The 18,773-nt window shown below is 41.1% G+C and overlaps 3 protein-coding genes across 3 annotated transcripts; 1 reads left to right on the top strand and 2 right to left on the bottom strand.

The window, feature by feature from the left end:
- Positions 1-480: 480 nt before the first annotated feature.
- Positions 481-1,935, bottom strand: LOC145498549 (uncharacterized; the record flags this gene model as incomplete). Its single annotated transcript, XM_081478456.1, has 1 exon — positions 481-1,935. A coding segment is annotated over one exon (819 nt), but the record flags the coding sequence as incomplete, so codon positions are not given.
- LOC145497954 (uncharacterized) lies at positions 1,852-8,021 on the bottom strand. The gene has a single exon (XM_081477831.1). The coding sequence runs from the start codon at positions 4,050-4,052 to the stop codon at positions 2,871-2,873; it is 1,182 nt and encodes a 393-aa protein (XP_081333957.1). The 5' UTR covers positions 4,053-8,021; the 3' UTR covers positions 1,852-2,870.
- Positions 8,022-8,829: 808 nt separating this feature from the next.
- On the top strand, positions 8,830-9,687 carry LOC145498548 (uncharacterized). The gene has a single exon (XM_081478455.1). The coding sequence runs from the start codon at positions 8,830-8,832 to the stop codon at positions 9,685-9,687; it is 858 nt and encodes a 285-aa protein (XP_081334581.1).
- The last annotated feature ends 9,086 nt before the right edge of the window (positions 9,688-18,773 follow it).

The raw sequence follows: 18,773 nt of genomic DNA, 5'->3' as shown, positions 1-18,773 counted from the left end.
ATTACTCATTCCTGGGAAAGTCCCTTCTGAGAATGTAGTGCACTCGATGGTAGCCTTTTGGTTTCAAAAAATCATCATCAACGATTTCATTTTTTCGTTTCAGAAAATCGTTTGTGATGTCGACGTTTCTTTAATGTTTCTTTGGTCTCAAATGATTGTGTTTTCCAGTCATTTTATAATTATGACCATTACTACAAAAATTACAATATCAATCAGTATTTGCTTTTTTTCTTCTGACGATTGTCCTACTTTTTTGTTTTCCACTCTATGCAATATATATTTATATATTTGATTCAGTCACGCTGAGTGGCTTGAAAATACATTTTTCAATAATGACTTAAACACGTGACTTTTTTAATATTGTAATGACAACGATTAAAGTTGAAAATAAAAATTATAAGGCTCATCCAATTTATGATTTATATGCAGCACCAGAAGATGGTAATATCATTCATGTCAAAAGACAAATACCAATGACTGGAAGGGTGAATCATTATGGGTATGTCAAATACTTTTCTGCACTAACCTAATCTATAGAACGACATACAGCAAAACAGCAATTCATGGAGAATATTGGATTATGGCCTGAGTGACGCCATAACGCCACTTTATTAAAGCAGATACTAACAACGTCTACAAAAAGAGAAATTGAAAATGTAAACTAGAGAAAGCCGTGCCAGGGGGGCCAGAAAAAACCTACCCTAAAAAACCCTGTGGGAAAAACGGATAGGAAATCTGGGGCGGGCCAGGCACGACTTTAGTCCCCCGCCGAGACTACTGATTAAATAATTTATCGTTAACAAATGAAATCCGAAACTAAAGAGCAACAGATCGAGCAACTTTTAAGCGATCATTAACAGTGTGCTTAATGTATCTGTTCTTTGAAATGGTACATTTCCAGCCGGCGTGCATGTCCAGCAGATCAGCAGAAATACTCCTACACGCAGGATTTGAAGCGGCGCCAGACTTGATACTATGAGTGCCGTAACTAGCAATGTCATCTACAAATGGTTTAACGTATTTCCTAAATTCCTCTCTAAGCGTCGTGTATGAAACGCCTTTAGTAGCATGAAAATACTCCTTAGATTTAACAATTCGTCTAACGAGGGGGGAAAATCACTCACAAGATGAAGGAAGAAGCTTGAGTAACCTCTCGGTAATAGAAACCGGGCAAGTAGCCTTATGAGACCTTGCTAAGAGGGATGTATGCCCCTCCCTATACTGATCATTCTTGCGTTTTGGAATGAAAACTGACTTGTATTCACTGCAAATAGAGACATCTTTAACAGACAAATTACGAATTTCGTCCATACGGTAAAACCCAACGAAGCCAACTAAGAGAATGAAAAGAAAACGAATAACAGCGAGAGAACTACTAGAAATATAATGATCAGCGATCCTACAAACTGTGTCGACGGATAAAGGTTCTTTGGGCTGAACGGGACGTGCAAGTTTCCTTCTAGCGCCCTCTAAGGATGACTTGACAAGGGTGTGACTAGTAGGACATTCTACTATCCCGGCCAGACTATGACTCCACTTAATGCCGTAAAGAACTGATTCTATAGAAGATATCCCCGTATTATTGTTAACTGAAATTACAGTAAGCTCGCTAATAAAGAGCGCGACATGCAGAGGCTTTGCTGGAATAACTTCAACGCCAATCTTAGAAGCTGCCCATTGACACCACTTCAGCCAGCCAGATCTGTATTTCTGCACGGTGGAAGGAGCTCTGGACTCCAACTGCAAATGGAGAAGGTTTGGAACAAGCCTACGCAAAGATGGATCGACCAGAGAATTTGCATCACGCCAAATCCTCGATTGAAGAACGTCTACATGAAATAAAATAAAATAAAATAAGAGTAAGCAAAAAACAAAGGTAGAATAACATAAAAAAGGAGATACACAATACAAACAGAAAATGAGATGCCATAAAAACCATCAAAACGGCCCAAGAGATACTGCCAAATCAGGCAAAACACAATAAAATAGCAAACGCAGCATAAAAACAATTTAGTCCAACACACGTACAGTCAAAACGACGATGCCAAATCAGGCAAAAGGTGCAAAACAAACGGAGGTCAAACTACTGACCAAAATGACACTGCCAAATCAGGCAAAACGTCCGCAACGAGGCCAAACTAAAAGATTAGCAATGACAAGCTGAGGAGTAGAGCTGAAAGAAAAGAGACGTGCATGGTAAACAAGGATGACGAAAGCTCACCTAAAATCTACCCGTAAGGCTAACATTCTGAATCTCGGGCAACCACTGAAGACCGAGGGACGCGCCTTGTAAATTTGCCTCTGGCCGGGACCTTCCAACAAGAGGTCTTCTATACAAGGAAGCTCAAACACTCCCTTAACAAAAGACTTGAACTGGGAAGAGCTGTCATGCAAAAAGGGCCAAAAATAGGCCGAAGGCCACTGTGGGACGATCAAAGTGTCGTAACCAGAGCACAACGAGAGAACTCTAACATAAGGCACGATGGCACTCACGGAGGACAGACCCAATTGTCCTCGTCTCGCCAATCCTGGGCCAAGGCGTCAACGCCGCTGCAGCCGGAGGAGGCAAATTTAGAATCGAACCTTGGAACCTGGGCGTTATAATGCGACGCAAACCGATCGATTGTGTGAGGACCCCATTTGGTGTCAATCACTCGAAATACAGAAGGATTGACGGACCAGTCATCTTTGTCAACAAATCTGTTGAGAAGATCTGCCCTTTCATTAAGCGACCTTGGGATCCATTGCGCTTCCAGAACGATGCTGTTAATAAGACAGAGATTAAAAATGTCCATAGCCAGAGCCTGGAGATTAGTTTTCGAGCTTCCGATAGCAACAATTCTGGCGGCGCCCTGATTATCAGTAAAGATTTAAACTCTCTTGTGTTTCAATTGAGCAACGTAGGAAAGCAACACGAAATAAATAGCTTTCAGTTCGCGGAACGTGGAACTTTGGCCGATATCCTCGGGTTCCCACATGCCGCTGACAACGGTGCCGTCTAGAGAAGCTGAAAAACCTCCCAAAGCTACATCACTTGCATCAGAAAACACAACGGTATGGGTCGCTAATGGTGGCCTTATAGAATAACCGTTGAAGCAATCGATGTTGCAGTACCAAAATTTGAGCTCGATTAGAAGACTGGGAGAAAAATGAATGGTGTTGTCCCATGCTGACCTGGTTTCAATGGCGAAGTACATCTGCCTGGTCAAAAGACGAGAAATCGGACCGACTGCCAAAGCAACTGAAATGATAGTACCAGCGATTCTCGCTAACTGACAGAATGAAGAGTACCCCGCCTGAATCGCAGAATCCAACAAGCCCTTAAGTTTGGAGACTTTCTTCTCTGGAATTCGGAATGACAATGAAATAGAATCGATCACGAAACCGAGCCACTCGCCAATCTGCATTGGGGTCCGGCGCGACTTTTCCTCATTACAAAGAAGACCAGACGAAGAAAGCTCTTTGCGATGAATTAAGCTTGCTGCCGAGGCGGAACACTTATCTGGTTGACTACCGAGACCGTCCTCTAGATAAATGAAACTGGTGTGCCCCATAGAACGCCAGCGTCTAACTAACGGGCGCATCAACTTGGTGAAACAAAAGCAGGCACTACTGAGGCCGAAAGGAAGAACTGCAAAGGTAAAATATCTAACAACGCCGGAAAAAGGCCAAGCAAAACCGAGATACTTTTGGTGATCAAGACAAATATCAACATGATGGTAGCCGGACTTAAGGTCCCATTTGCAAAACCAGTGCCCTTCATCCAGAACTTGGGATAGCGAGAGCAAGTCTTCATATTTGAATCTGGGTTTAACTAAACAATTGTTAACGTGCCTAAGATCAATAACAAGACGCAACTTCTCTCCTTCCGCGACTGTTAAAGGATTCACACAGAACGGAGGAACGACATGCTCAACAATACAACTATTACTAAGAAGCTCGGTAATTGCTTCGGCCACAAATTCTGGATGCTGAAGCGCAGATGTGTTGTTCTTTAGAAAGCACTGCGAGGGATACTGGGCAAATGGTAACCTGTAACCACGCCTAATCATGTCAAGGACAAAATCTGAAGCATCTAATGTTTCAACCCAGAAGTTAAGCGAGGACTTCAAGCGATCTTTGACGCCATTCCTACCGCCTTTAACACTAAATTCGTCGCTAAAGGAAGACAATAAATGTAAACTAGTGAGACAATCTCAGATAGTGCAGAGCGCAATTGATAGCTCTGATACAGTAGTCCCATAAGTACTCACCCCTGCTCGGTTCACTTCCGGTTTGTGTCTACCTTGGTAGTCTGCTACGGCTTTTCCCCTTTGCAGTGTGTATGTTTCAAGGTTGCATTTTCATTCAAGGTCCAAACATTACGTACAAATTAATTACTACTGGTGCTTTAAGTTGATTTTCGTTCATTTTAAATTCAACAACACGCTGAAGCAGCAAACGTGACAATTTAGCTCTTCACGCCAACTTTGTAACTTGATACTTTTGTTTTCCTCGCAAAGCCATGTAATATGAAATCCCTGTTTTCTCCAAAACATACGGAAGATGTCCTTGTTTTTTGGAGATAAATGAAAGAAAGTTAAATATCTGATGTAGTGATGAAGAAACGGAACAGAGACGATGTTTTACTAAAAATGCAAATTTTTACCGATGAACAAGAACTAATTTAATTATCAGATAGTCACGAAATACCACTTTCTTTTTCTGTTGCCACCTTTGTTGTTAACAATAAAACAATTCAAAATTAACACACAACGATATTGATGGCTGAGAAGCTTTTCAACGAAAAGTATTGAAGATAAACAGCGCTACTTGGCCGATATGAATGAGTCTCCTCAAAGACTGATTAAATTAATTTGAACTTTCATTAGGTGCCACGGCGTCTGCAGCAATATTTGAGCATTTTCCTGGTTTCTTTTGTTACAAATTTACAATTTGCGGAGTATTAAAGCCACTAACTTGAGAACTTTTTGGTCTCTCTTACAGACACAATTAAGGCAAGAAATAAACAAGTCGCTAAGAAGAAGCAATATATTTGAATCCTGACAAGCACACTATTGTAGATTGAAAACAGCAGATGATATTTGTTGAACCGACCTGTTTGTAATTCTAAAACCTACGCAGCCACAGTAACGTTTCACTTTTGCAGTAAAAAGGGACAATTGGCGCTACCTGAAAAATAACTGCCGTCCTTGGTCACATGACACGATATATAAAATACTGCGTGTAAAGATAGTGTATAACACTAACAATGCTAGAACGCATGCGTCTTACATGTTGAGCTCTACCATAAGGAAAACCACTCAACATTTGTGCGTGATTCCGTATGCAATGTATCCTTCACCTAATATAGAAGCCACGAACCCTAACTAATCTACGCATGCGTTTAGGGCAAATTAGTTTTGTTCTAAGGAGAATGGTACCACAAGGAGAGCAAGGGGTTACCTGAAACAAATATATAGCTTTTCGATGTTCAAAGTTAAGCGACGGCGATGGAATGTGTTTTACGTAGAGTACACATGTACCTTTCCCACCCTACTCCCATTACTTCCTTGCCTCTAGACTAATTAATTAATTGAAATTAATTAATTAAACAAACATTAAAGTTTACACCTTAGCGCCTTAGGGCCATAGCGCCATAGCGCCATAGCGCCTTAGTTCCTTAGCGGCAGGCAACCCCCATAACCATCCCAATAGTGCACTCTGCACTAAAAATCGCACTCAACTTGCTGGGCATCAGCATCATCAGTGGCCAACGAACCGCCATCTAGTCAATCACGACGAGCGTTACTCTTTGAAGTGTTGGCAGGTTTCGTGCATGTCAAGCTCAAATGACCGAAATCTCCACACTGAAAAAAGGGGAGACACACAACAGCATGAAAATAAAATCCATAACATAAAAATAAAAGGACAGTGGAGTAGCGTGTGGCGTTAGCAGACCCGAAGGAAGATCACTAACTGACAACAGCTATATATACGACACGCAATTAACGCGTATTGCGTAACTGAAACACCTAATTGTATAACACAATAAGAATACCAAATACAGAACGTGCAGAAAACAAATATCTGGTAAACTACGTACCGCAGATATTTTGATATTCTCTTGTACTTGCCTATTCTGACTTTATCTCCTACTTTGAACTTTGGTTTTGATGATGATGTTTCCCTATCAGTATAGAGATTGAAATATACTATTCCTTCGTTCTTCTTTTTACCAGCTTCTGTGGGTGTCATTTTTAGTGCAGAGTGCACTATTGGGATGGTTATGGGGGTTGCCTGCCGCTAAGGAACTAAGGCGCTATGGCGCTATGGCGCTATGGCACTATGGCCCTATGGCGCTAAGGTGTAAACTTTAATGTTTGTTTAATTAATTAATTTCAATTAATTCATGATTAGTCTAGAGGCAAGAAAGTAGTGGGAGTAGGGTGGGAAAGGTACATGTGTACTCTACGTAAAACACATTCCATCGCCGTCGCTTAACTTTGAACATTGCAAAGCTATATATTTGTTTCAGGTAACCCCTTGCTCTCCTTGTGGTACCATTCTCCTTAGAACAAAACTAATTTGCCCTAAACGCATGCGTAGATTAGTTAGGGTTCGTGGCTTCTATATTAGGTGAAGGATACATTGCATACGGAATCACGCACAAATGTTGAGTGGTTTTCCTTATGGTAGAGCTCAACATGTAAGACGCATGCGTTCTAGCATTGTTAGTGTTATACACTATCTTTACACGCAGTATTTTATATATCGTGTCATGTGACCAAGGACGGCAGTTATTTTTCAGGTAGCGCCAATTGTCCCTTTTTATTGCAAAAGTGAAACGTTACTGTGGCTGCGTAGCTTTTAGAATTACAAACAGGTCGGTTCAACAAATATCATCTGCTGTTTTCAATCTACAATAGTGTGCTTGTCAGGATTCAAATATATTGCTTCTTCTTAGCGACTTGTTTATTTCTTGCCTTAATTGTGTCTGTAAGAGAGACCAAAAAGTTCTCAAGTTAGTGGCTTTAATACTCCGCAAATTGTAAATTTGTAACAAAAGAAACCAGGAAAATGCTCAAATATTGCTGCAGACGCCGTGGCACCTAATGAAAGTTCAAATTAATTTAATCAGTCTTTGAGGAGACTCATTCATATCGGCCAAGTAGCGCTGTTTATCTTCAATACTTTTCGTTGAAAAGCTTCTCAGCCATCAATATCGTTGTGTGTTAATTTTGAATTGTTTTATTGTTAACAACAAAGGTGGCAACAGAAAAAGAAAGTGGTATTTCGTGACTATCTGATAATTAAATTAGTTCTTGTTCATCGGTAAAAATTTGCATTTTTAGTAAAACATCGTCTCTGTTCCGTTTCTTCATCACTACATCAGATATTTAACTTTCTTGCATTTATCTCCAAAAAACAAGGACATCTTCCGTATGTTTTGGAGAAAACAGGGATTTCATATTACATGGCTTTGCGAGGAAAACACAAGTATCAAGTTACAAAGTTGGCGTGAAGAGCTAAATTGTCACGTTTGCTGCTTCAGCGTATTGTTGAATTTAAAATGAACGAAAATCAACTTAAAGCAACAGTAGTAATTAATTTGTGCGTAATGTTTGGACCTTGAATGAAAATACAACCTTGAAACATACACACTGCAAAGGGGAAAAGCCGTAGCAGACTACCAAGGTAGACACAAACCGGAAGTGAACCGAGCAGGGGTGAGTACTTATGGGACTACTGTATCAGAGCTATCAATTGCGCTCTGCACTATCTGAGATTGTCTCACTAGTTATTGAACCATGTTTGGTAATGTTGTACTGTTTTAATACTTCGGGTAGTATGTCTAAATACTGTGTATTACCTTGAACAGTAAACTGCTTCCACATTTTGGTTTTTATTGTTCTGTTCCATTTTTCACAAACAGATGATTTTTCTTCATTCTCAGAGGAACACATCTGTATACCATTTTTTCTAATAAAGTCCTTTAGGTATTTGTTATAGAATTCTTTACCCTTATCAACCCATAACTATTGTGGTCTTCTACCTTCCTCGAAGATGGTTTTGAACGCTTCACTTACAGTTTCACCTTTTTTATCCTTCAACTGGACAATCCAACCATATTTACTGAATGTGTCCAAAACCATGGGTAGATATCTATAGCCTTTATTCCATTTACCAAAGTGTTGCATTTCAACTAAATCAGCTCACCATATCTCATCAATATGATTTACAATTACACGTCGTCGAGTGAAGTTACGTTTTATTGGTTTATGTAATTCATCCGCTAATTTTTCTTGCCAAATCGACGGCCTTTTCCGTTTCCCAGACCAAGTTTTTGTTTATTGTTGATTAAAAATCGTGCTGTTTCACCTCACTTTGGCTTTTCACCATAAGGGATTTCATCCAATGACTGAACCATTTGTCGGTCACAATCACCTTTGTTTTTTCCTATATCATAACAAATGTCATGATAAGCGGCAATTTCATCAACTTCGTTGTATGGTTGTACATACCATTCAACTACCTCACCAGTGTTTTTGTCATATGCTGTTTGTCCAGTGGATTGTATGGGCCGATATATTTGTACTTTCCAGGTGTCCAACCACCCTTTGGTCTGGGAATTTTACCAGTCATTTTATGAATATCAAAAGCACCACTGTTGTGATTGGCATTTCTCTATGATCACGTGATGTATTCGCTCTTTACTCAATAAATTAGTGTATGTTTGGATTCACTCGTGGCTGGTCATCACATTTGGCGACGAGACATTTAATTCTAGATTCGTACAGGAATGGCGACCTACCGAAAAATAGGCGAATTCAAAGAATCAGAAGAATCATGGACCCAGTATGTGGAGCGAATGAGGTGGAAGATGTGGCGAAACGCCGAGCAATTCTACTCAGTGTTTGCGGGAGTAAAACGCACGCACTTGCGAGGGATTTACTTCAAGCAGCGAAGCCAGCGGAGACAACTTTTAAGAAGATTGTCGCCACACTTGAGAAGCACTTTTCACCGAAGCCAAGTGAGATAGTGGAGCGTTATAAATTTCATAGCCGAAATCGAAACGAAGACGAAGGAGTTGCGGCATACGTGGCGGAATTGCGTAAGCTAACCGAACATTGTAATTTTGGCGAGACGTTACCAGAAATGCTACGAGATCGTTTGGTCTGTGGTATAAATAATAAGAGAATCCAGCGGCGATTACTAGCGGAACGAGAGTTGACACTCAAGAAGGCCGAGGAGATTGCTTCGGGAGAGGAGTTGGCAGCGAAGTACGTGGTTGATATTCAGTCCGACGTGACCCTCGGCAGCGTTAATCAGGTCGACGCTCGAGACAAGAACGGAATTGAAGATTGTCGTCCAGATTCAGAGTGTTACCATTGTGGGGAGAAACATGAAGCTTCAGCCTGTCGATTCAGAGATGCTCAGTGTTTTAAATGCGGACGACGAGGGCACTTAGCCAAAGTGTGTCGTGGCGAGAAAAGGCAAAAGAAAAAGACGGGCAAAGGAACCGATTCCGGAACGCGGGAAGGTAAACATACCGGTTCACGAGACAGCAAGCCAGGGAAGAAGAAGCAGCCTACATTTAGTGGACGAAGGTTCCGGGGAAGAAGGTGTTTATGCAGCGACAATGTACCACATTCGCGGACAACGCAAACCCAAGGCATTCGAAGAGACTGTGGAACTTTGTGGTGAACCACACAACTTGGAGATAGACACTGGTGCGACCAGAACCGTGTTGAATGCAGAAACGTAAAACAAGCTACGTGACAAATTGGAATTGAAGAGTTCCAAGGCCGTATTAAGCACATACACAGGAAAGAATATACCAGTGTCGGGTGAAGTACTGATTCCTGTCAAGCACCAGAATCAAAATCATAATTTACCAGCCATGGTGGTGAAGAATCCTGGACCCAATTTACTTGGAAGGGACTGGCTTCAAGTGATTAAGCTTAACTGGAACAGTATTTTCAACATCCAGGAGGGCATCCCTCAGCTGCAGAAGATCCTAGATGCACACAAGGACGTTTTTGGCGAAGGACTGGCTACACTGAAGGGCACAGAAGCCACAATCTATGTTGACCCAAGTATTCCACCCAACTTCATGAATGCTCGTCCTGTACCGCGTACACTTAAAGCGAAAGTCGAAAAAAACTGGATCAATTGCAGAGCGAAGGCATAATATCTCTGGTGATGTTCACAGGGTGGGAAGCACTTATAGTTCCAGTGGTGAAACAAGACGGATCAGTGCGTACTTGTGGCGACTATAAGTGTACTGTTAACCAAGTCCCAAAGTTGGATACTTATCCAATCCCCAAGACTGAGGACTTGCTTGCCACAATAGGTGGAGGAAATAAATTAACCAAGCTGGATATGTTACAGGCATACCAACAGTTATTATTGGATGAGGAATCGAAGAAATTCACTACAATCAATACTCACAAGGGACTCTTTCAATATAAATAGACTGCCCTTTGGGGTTTCGTCAGCACCTGGAATTTTCCAACGTACAATGGGGAATTTATTGCAAGGCATCCCCCATGTTGTCGTGCGAGTTGATGACATCTTAGTCAACGGCAAGGATGACCCAGATCATCTAGCCAACCTAGAAGCAGTGCTTAGTCGGCTTTTCACAGCAGGATTAAAGCTACGTTTGGCAAAATGTCTGTTCATGCAACCTGAAGTCTCGTACTGTGGGTACGTAATCAGTGGCGATGGCATTCAACCTGTGGTGGCGAAAGTTGATGCAATGAAGAATGCACCGGAGCCAAAGGATGTCGTCAGTTTCAAGCTTTCCTGGGCATGCTCAACTATTACCATGGATTCTTACCTGATGTAGCAACCATCCTGGAGCCTTTACACCAGCTCTTGAGGAAAGGATCAACATGGCAGTGGCGAAAGAAACAACAGGAGGCCTTTGCAAAATCTAAGGGACTGTTGCAGTCAGCTGAGCTACTACTACATTTTGACCCAGTCAAGGAACTTATCCTTGCCACTGATGCTTCCGATTATTGTGTGGGAGCGGTCTTATCCCACAAAATGGAAGGAGGAACTGAACGTCCAGTAGGATACATGTCCAGATCTCTAAACGAAGCTGAAAGAAATTACTCGACCTTAGAGAAGGAGGCGCTAGCTGTAATCTTCGGAATTAAGAAGTTCCATCAGCTTCTTTATGGACACTCATTCATAAACCTTTGGAGGGTTTGTTGAATGAGAAGAGAGGGATTCCAGCGCTTGCTGCACCGCGAATCCAGCTATGGGCACTGACCTTGTCTGCTTACGAGTACAAGATATCGTACAAGGCTAGTCAGACCAATGGTAATGTAGATGGCTCAAGTAGGCTACCCTTGCCTGAGATGCCCAAGTCAGTCCCAGTTCCTGATGAAACAAACTTGTTAAGTTTAAGTTTATGGCATCCATAAACTGACGTTAATGAGACCTGAGAGACAATATCTCAAAGACAGGCACATACATTCTGCATTGTAACACTTCATTTCAGAGACATGTAACACTATGAACCTCGTGTCACGCTCATAAGTAAATCCCAGTAACATAGGTAACATGCCACCAATTCCTGATATCAAAGTCCATCAGGGATTCCCAGTTGAAAACAATCATCCCCTTTGGATATCACAACAAACCTTTCATTTCCTAAGTAAAGCCACTGTTATCTACATCTGTAAAAGACAGTGTATCAATGGTTCCAGTCATGTCTCTCACGTGTCCACCTAATGCCCCTGACCTCTAGTCAAGCACACGCTCCTCGTTGTATTCAGTCTTCTCGTTTGTGCCGATCCTTCGCCACTGATTTTTCTTTTACCCTCCCACCCTCCCATGACTGGGACCCTTGCTATACACATCTGAACCCCTGATACTACGCTTTAGGACCATCTTCAAGCGAATAAACAAAATCATTTAGATCTATAGAAATGTTCACCATGAATAAGGCTAATAATCTGTCTTTCCCAAAAAAAAAAATGGGGGCAAGCTTTGACACTACAATTCAGGATGTCGTGTATAGACACTGAACATTACTATTCCGCTACTTTTAGAAAACATTTATCCGTATATACTTATGATATCATTTGCTTATTATAAAATAATAATAATAATTATACCATTAATGGCTATAGGCTAGGGTTATCTGTCTCTTAGCAAGCCTTAGACCTTATCATTCAGGGTGCAATGAACAGAGACTGTACTTGGTGACTTTCTTTTGTTTGTTATTAAAGGACGGTGGCAGGGAAGTGCACCCATCAGCTGCACTTTACACAACAGTAAGGCTCTAGCCCACTGAAGACATGTCCGGAGAAATTACCTATTCCAAGGTGGCTAACCTGGTACCACCTGATCTGTACTCCCCCCAGGAGGGGCTCCCCCTCCTGGTTCCCTCAGTCGCCCGGGACTGCGGGATATGGGCCTCACCCCTGGAGGCAGGTCTGGAACTTTTATTCCAGGGTGGCTACCCCCGGTATCACCCGATCTGTACTCCCCCAGGAGGGCCCCTTTCCTGGGCCCCTACTCCCCAGTCGTCCTTCCCTGCCACCCAAATTTTACCCACAGCCAGTGTGTTATTTCCTTAATGTAGTATCGTTAGTGGAAGCTCAGACCAGGCCTCGAAAGAGGATCATTAATGGAACATTTGAAAGGCACATCTGTACATAGTGGCCACATCAAAGAGTGGACCAAGAGGGATCCAGTCCTCTCACAGGTGCTACGCTTCATCTTAGAAGGATGGCCAACCAAAAACAACTCTGCAGAGCTAAACCCTTACTTCACCAAGCGAAGTGAATTAAGCGTAGAAGATGTACTTTGGGGTGCCAGAGTGGTTGTACCCGCACAAGGAAGATCAAAAATACTCACTGAGCTGCATCAGGCCCACCCGGATGAATCTCGCATGAAAGCGTTGGCACGTAGATACGCATGGTGGCCAGGCATGGATCAGGAGATTGTGAAGAAAGTGAAGGGCTGCGACAAATGTCAGTCAAACCAGAGTATACCCGCAGAAGCACCATTACACCTCTGGGAGTGGCCGGGACTCCCTTGGTCAAGAATTCACATTGACTATGCAGGGCCTTACAAAGGAGAAATGTTCCTTGTAGTCATGGATGCGTACTCGAAGTGGTTGAAAGTGCATTGCACGAAGTCTATCACGTCGACTGCCACAATTGAAATGCTGAGAAAAATGTTTGCTACACATGGCCTACCAGCAACACTCGTTAGCGACAATGACAGCAATTTTACCTGCTCAGAATTCCAGGCGTTCATGAAAAAGAATGGAATCAAGCACATCAAAGTGGCACCTTATCATCCTGCCTCAAATGGCTTGGTAGAGAGGGCTGTGCGAATCTCTAAAGAAGGCTATGAGAAGATGGAGAATGGAACTGTCCAAACAAAGTTATCACGATTCCTCCTTATTTACCGCACCACCCCTCACAGTACGACCGGAGTTCCACCAGCAGAATTACTCATGAAACGGAGATTGCACACACAGCTGAATCAGCTTGTTCCAAGCGTAGCAAATCGCGTTAGGAATAAACTGTCCCAGCAGAAGGCAGCACATGATTAACATGCTAAGAAGAGGGAGATTCTGGAGGGCCAGGCTGTTTATGCTAAGGATTTCCGGAACAAGAAGGCCTGGACGCCAGGGACTGTCGTGAAGAAAACTTGTCCAGTGTCAGCTCGAGTTCAGCTGAGCAACGGGACAATCATCCGTCGACACCACGACCATGTTCGAAACCGTGAGAATGATGTGGCGGAGGAGCCAGTTACAAGTGTGACACTCAGCGTGACAAAAGTGGTCTTGCCTGAATGTGATGCAACACCACCCAACCCTGGTGTTAGCGACCAACTTGAGGTTCCTGAGTCTCCACCGGCAGCACCTACTCAGACACCCGTTAAAACGAGTTCTCTGGGGACACGCCCTGTGCGGAAAAGGGCCATACCTGGATACATGAAAGACTACCTGTGTGAATTGTGACTTTATCACAGGAACTGTGGTTGAAATGGAGGACAAATAGTTTTTGATTTAGTTGTTCCAATTTACATGAGGAGTTTATGGATGAATAACGTGTAATTCTAGAGGGGAGGAAAGTTGTGATTGGCATTTCTCTATGATCACTTGATGTATTCGCTCTTTACTCAATAAATTAGTGTATGTTTGGATTTACTCGTGGCTGGTCATTACAACCACCTTTGTACGTGTCTGCATCAAGGTCCATTCTATCAGTTTTGTATTTGTAATCAGGTCTCACTTTGGTCGATAATTGATTGATTGCATCAGATCCAACTGTATACACAGAAGGTTTTGCTTTCTTCAAACCATAATCAATTGCTTTCTTTTGTAATTTCGGATCTCTCATAAATTCAGAAGCATAATATCTTCCAGCTTCAACACCTTTCTTGGCTAACCATGGAACACCTTTACTGATAAATAATTCAGCTCCAGTGTCTGCTACAGAACTCAATATGCCCGCCCATTCGGACGGGCTACGTAGTTTAAATTCTTACTGGCACGAGCTACTTGTTCTGCCAAGTATCTTCCAAGATCATGTGCTTCGAATAATCTTCCCCCAGTTTGTTTAACAAATTTGGTTTTGGTTATTCCACATTCAGTGCAAGTGCATTTCATCATGGTTCTTTCATCTTTGGCTTTTGCATAATGTTCACTTCCTAGAACACATTCAGTAACCTTTTTTTGTTTCACACAATAAGACTTCATATACATATGAATTACATATTTTTAAAATAATTTATGATGAATCTGTGATTAACACTTTGGTCTGTCATGTCAAATTTTGAACTATGTATGGTTTGCAAAATAGATCTTCCTCTTTGTCTCTCCAACAGATAGTACAAAACCCAATAGCCGCGTAAAACACTATCGCACTCTTGAATCTTATCACCAGAGCATACAATTTGTTTACTACTTGTTGTCATGTATTTCTGAATATCTTTTGGCATCTTCAGTCCAAAACTGTCGAAATATTCACAGTGATCATCAATATTTCTGTAACAGACCCAATGAGTACCAGGATCGATTTTACTGTCAAGACCGATTATCCCACATTCTCTTTTTATTATTTTTGGTAAATCATCACGGCTGAAAACACCTCTGAAATACTTTGTTCCAAGTTGTTTGACAAAGTTCAACAAATCATAAGTCTATACTGGCTCGTTTATAAAATTTGTCCGAGTATGGGTATTGAGTTGAACGGGCTGTTTTTGCCTAATAGCAAACCCTTTCCGGTGGGGTCGTCCCATGTCCCTAAAAGAGGCGGTGGATGGTGGTGTTTTCCTCCTTTTTTGGAGGTACGTAAACGGGTAATGATCTTTTTGGACGACGTCTGTCAACATGCAATCCTTTTCCTGTCAATGCCTTTAGTAGCAATGGTGCACCTATTGAAGCACGAAGAGTCCCGAGGAAACCTCCTGATTGTGTTTTGGTTGGTTTTATTACAACACCTGAACCTGATTGTAAGGCGCTAACAATTTGCTGTTTTTGACCAGCTGACAAAAGATGTTTGTATTTTATCAATTGATCGATTTTATTTTGGGGAACTAAAAATCCACCAGTCTGTCCTTTGCCAGTTATCTTCTTGACCACTTGAGAAGCACCTTCAGAAGCCAGTGCGCTTAAACCAACAGTTTTCGCAATAATGGGTGGAAGTGAGAAAAGAGCTGACCAAAGACTCCCTCCATGTTGAACAGCTTTTCTTATCTGTGTCTTTGAAATCTTGATGTCTGATCCTTTACCCATTGACATTGCCTTCCTGAATTCATTTATTTGACTCTTCGTCAACATCATTTCATCAGGACCAGTCAATTCATTTGCAGCTAGTCTGATGGTTATTGCTGAATTATTCTGATAAGCATTTGCCAGTCTTGTCCGCTGGCCATCTGAAAGATTTACTCCATGAGGATAATATTTTGTCATTACTTATATATAATATACATTACATAAAAATTATTTTATGAAATATATGTGATTAAAATGTTATTTTAAGTTCTGAGTATTATTTTACCATCAATCTTTTTCAGTTCAACATCTTGCTCGTATAGTGTTACAGCATAAATGGAATAATCCGTGGTTGTAGCGCCGCTTAATTTATATTTGAATGTCAATTTGGTTTTGCCGTCTTTGATTTCCTTTTTTTGTTTCGTGAGATCAAAATAAACAAGCGGAAATATGGTTCCAAAATTACTTCTGTTAAGAAGTGTTCCACCGTTGTAATCGTTGTTTCCATGAATGTCTTTCAGAACATCTCTGAACACCCTGGTTGGTTCTGTGCTTGGATCGTAATGAAGTTCAGGAAATTCGTTACCATTAAAAACTTCCAGATGACATGAAGTAAAAGTTCGTGGATCTGTACTCACAGAAAATGTATTATAAAGAAATGGATTGGCTGTTTGATCTTCTATTGAGGCGTCGTTGATTATGAAGACAAATACATGTCTCGGTCGTGTGATTCCTGTTGATATTCTGAAACTTCCAGAAGCTTGTTTCACACTATTACTTCTCTCAATATTTTCGCGGAGATAAGTCCATTTTCGTGTATCCAGATGATTACTCAAGTAAAGTTTCTGTCCTTCTGAATTGAATGTCACACGAGGAACTATAAGCTGCATTTTTGTGATTATGACTCTACAAGCATCTGCAGCTTGCCAAATCAAGTTACCATCGGATTCAATGGTTAAATTGATCTTAAGTCTTGAGCTGGGAAGTAATTCATCATGAAGCCGCTCGAAAAAGGAATATCTGTTCAGTGGCATTTCGGTATTCACAGTTGCAGATACACCTGACAGCGCCTTACGAGCAACAAAACCTTTGTTGAAATTCGCATTGGCAACTCTTTCTTCCAAATTGTCTGTTGGTATTACAGCTGTTGTATTAGAAGATCGTCCATCAACTAATGAATCTGTGATAGCTTCACAATTCACATTTATTGCATCTGTACTGTTGGTTATCTTCGGTAATTTGCTTTCATACTCTGTTTGCGTTATTATTTTTGGTTCAAACCTATTAAGAGGGAATGTCCACTAGGACCGAGCCATATCGAAAATATGTGGTACATGATGAAAAATCAAATTTTTCATATTCCTCCCAGAGATAGCCTATGGTAAGCCTAGAAACGAGGTGGGTTTTTTTTTCTTGAAATAATTTTTAAACCCGCCAAAAAATCAAAAATTCGTTACGGTCCCACGTTTGGTCAAAAACACGCAAAATTTAGTGACTAATACCTTATCATAAACTTCACTCTGTTCAATCTGCATCACAATAACATTCCAGTTTGAGCCTAAAAACTTATTACTAAGGGGTTTACAATTCTTTTGAGACCAATTATTCTTCTGTAGGTTAATTTTCAAGGCCACGACGAGCCGCTTAAAATCACTAAAATTCGCTTGCTCAAAATTCTTAATTATGCACACTTTTTCAATCGGCAAATTCGCTACCCGTTAAAACACCGAAACACCTAAGTTTCTAACATTTCGAAAGAAGAAATGTCAGTGTAAAACCTGGTATAAAAATTATTTTCGGTCTTTTCATCAGCGCTGAGTACTAACGTTCTCAAAATCTTGATAATCACAACACTAACCTGCTAGAAACGAAAACAGTAGGCAAGTGGCTGTGACCAGATAATCAAAAGGAACGTGAAAATGTCTTCTTGCATTTGATTTCCTCAGTATTTGGACATAGACTATGGCAGAAAAGTCATGTTTAGCTCACCTTCTGTAAGATATTACGTTCAAATATTAAGTACTGGAAATTGGAAATCGGCCATCCCAGAGAGGTGGAAGCGCAACACTATTCTAGGTGCCTTACATCGAGCAAAACGAATAGCCAGCAATTGGCAAGCAGAAGTCAAAGCCATCAAACAATCATTCATCAAAGCAGGATACCCCAAGAAATTGGTAAATGAAGTTATCCGTGATTTTGAAAACCCAAAAAGCGACGAAACAATAATTCCTGTCCACTGGTTCGATGAAAGACCTTAAGTCGGGATCCGTCTCCCTTTCTACAGAACAAATGAAGTAGAGAGTAGAAAATTATTAAAGAAACTTAACACGTACACCAAAGGGTGGTTCAACTTCTTTATCATGTGGCAAACATGCAAGATGGAGTCAATCTTCAAGTTAAAAGACAAAAACACACACCCGTCACATGTCATCTACAAAAGCAAGTGTACTTGTGGACAAACATACACTGGCGAAACAGCAAGCAACCTCGAGGTTCGTGTTAATGAACATTCAGATGTTAATAAGCAGTCGGAGTCAGCCAAGCACATCAGAAAACACCCTTACCACAAGTTCTCGTGGGAAGTTTTAACCACTGCCCATTCATGGTTAAAAAGAAGAATAAAAGAAGCGTTCTACATCGCACGCTTCTGTCCAGAACTAAACAAACTAGTGCAATCACTGGACCTCACCTTGTTCCCCATGGGAACAGGTATTACATAACTGGCATTACCTGAACTATAAGAACACTGAGCGTATGCCTATTATTTCACTCTGATGATGATCGAACAGATCGAAAACGTTAAGTCTCAATTTTAACAGCCTTTTACCTTAAAGTTTTATATTTTACTTTTATCGGCAAAATGTATATAACTGAAACATTATTTCCTCAAACAGAGCAAATGTTCAAAGATTATTATTCTGGAAAGATAGCTAATCAGTATACAAAAACCGGTTTTTTCAGGAAATCTTTCTGGAAGAAACTATCAAGAAAACCAAGGTTTGACGGTAGTTTAGAAAATTGGGATTATGGTATTCCTCTAAAA

The sequence above is a fragment of the Orbicella franksi genome, chromosome 9 (assembly GCF_964199315.1).
Source record: "Orbicella franksi chromosome 9, jaOrbFran1.1, whole genome shotgun sequence".
Taxonomy (NCBI): Eukaryota; Metazoa; Cnidaria; class Anthozoa; order Scleractinia; family Merulinidae; genus Orbicella; species Orbicella franksi.
Note: the sequence above shows the minus strand (reverse complement) of the source record. Positions and strands in the feature narration are given on the sequence as shown.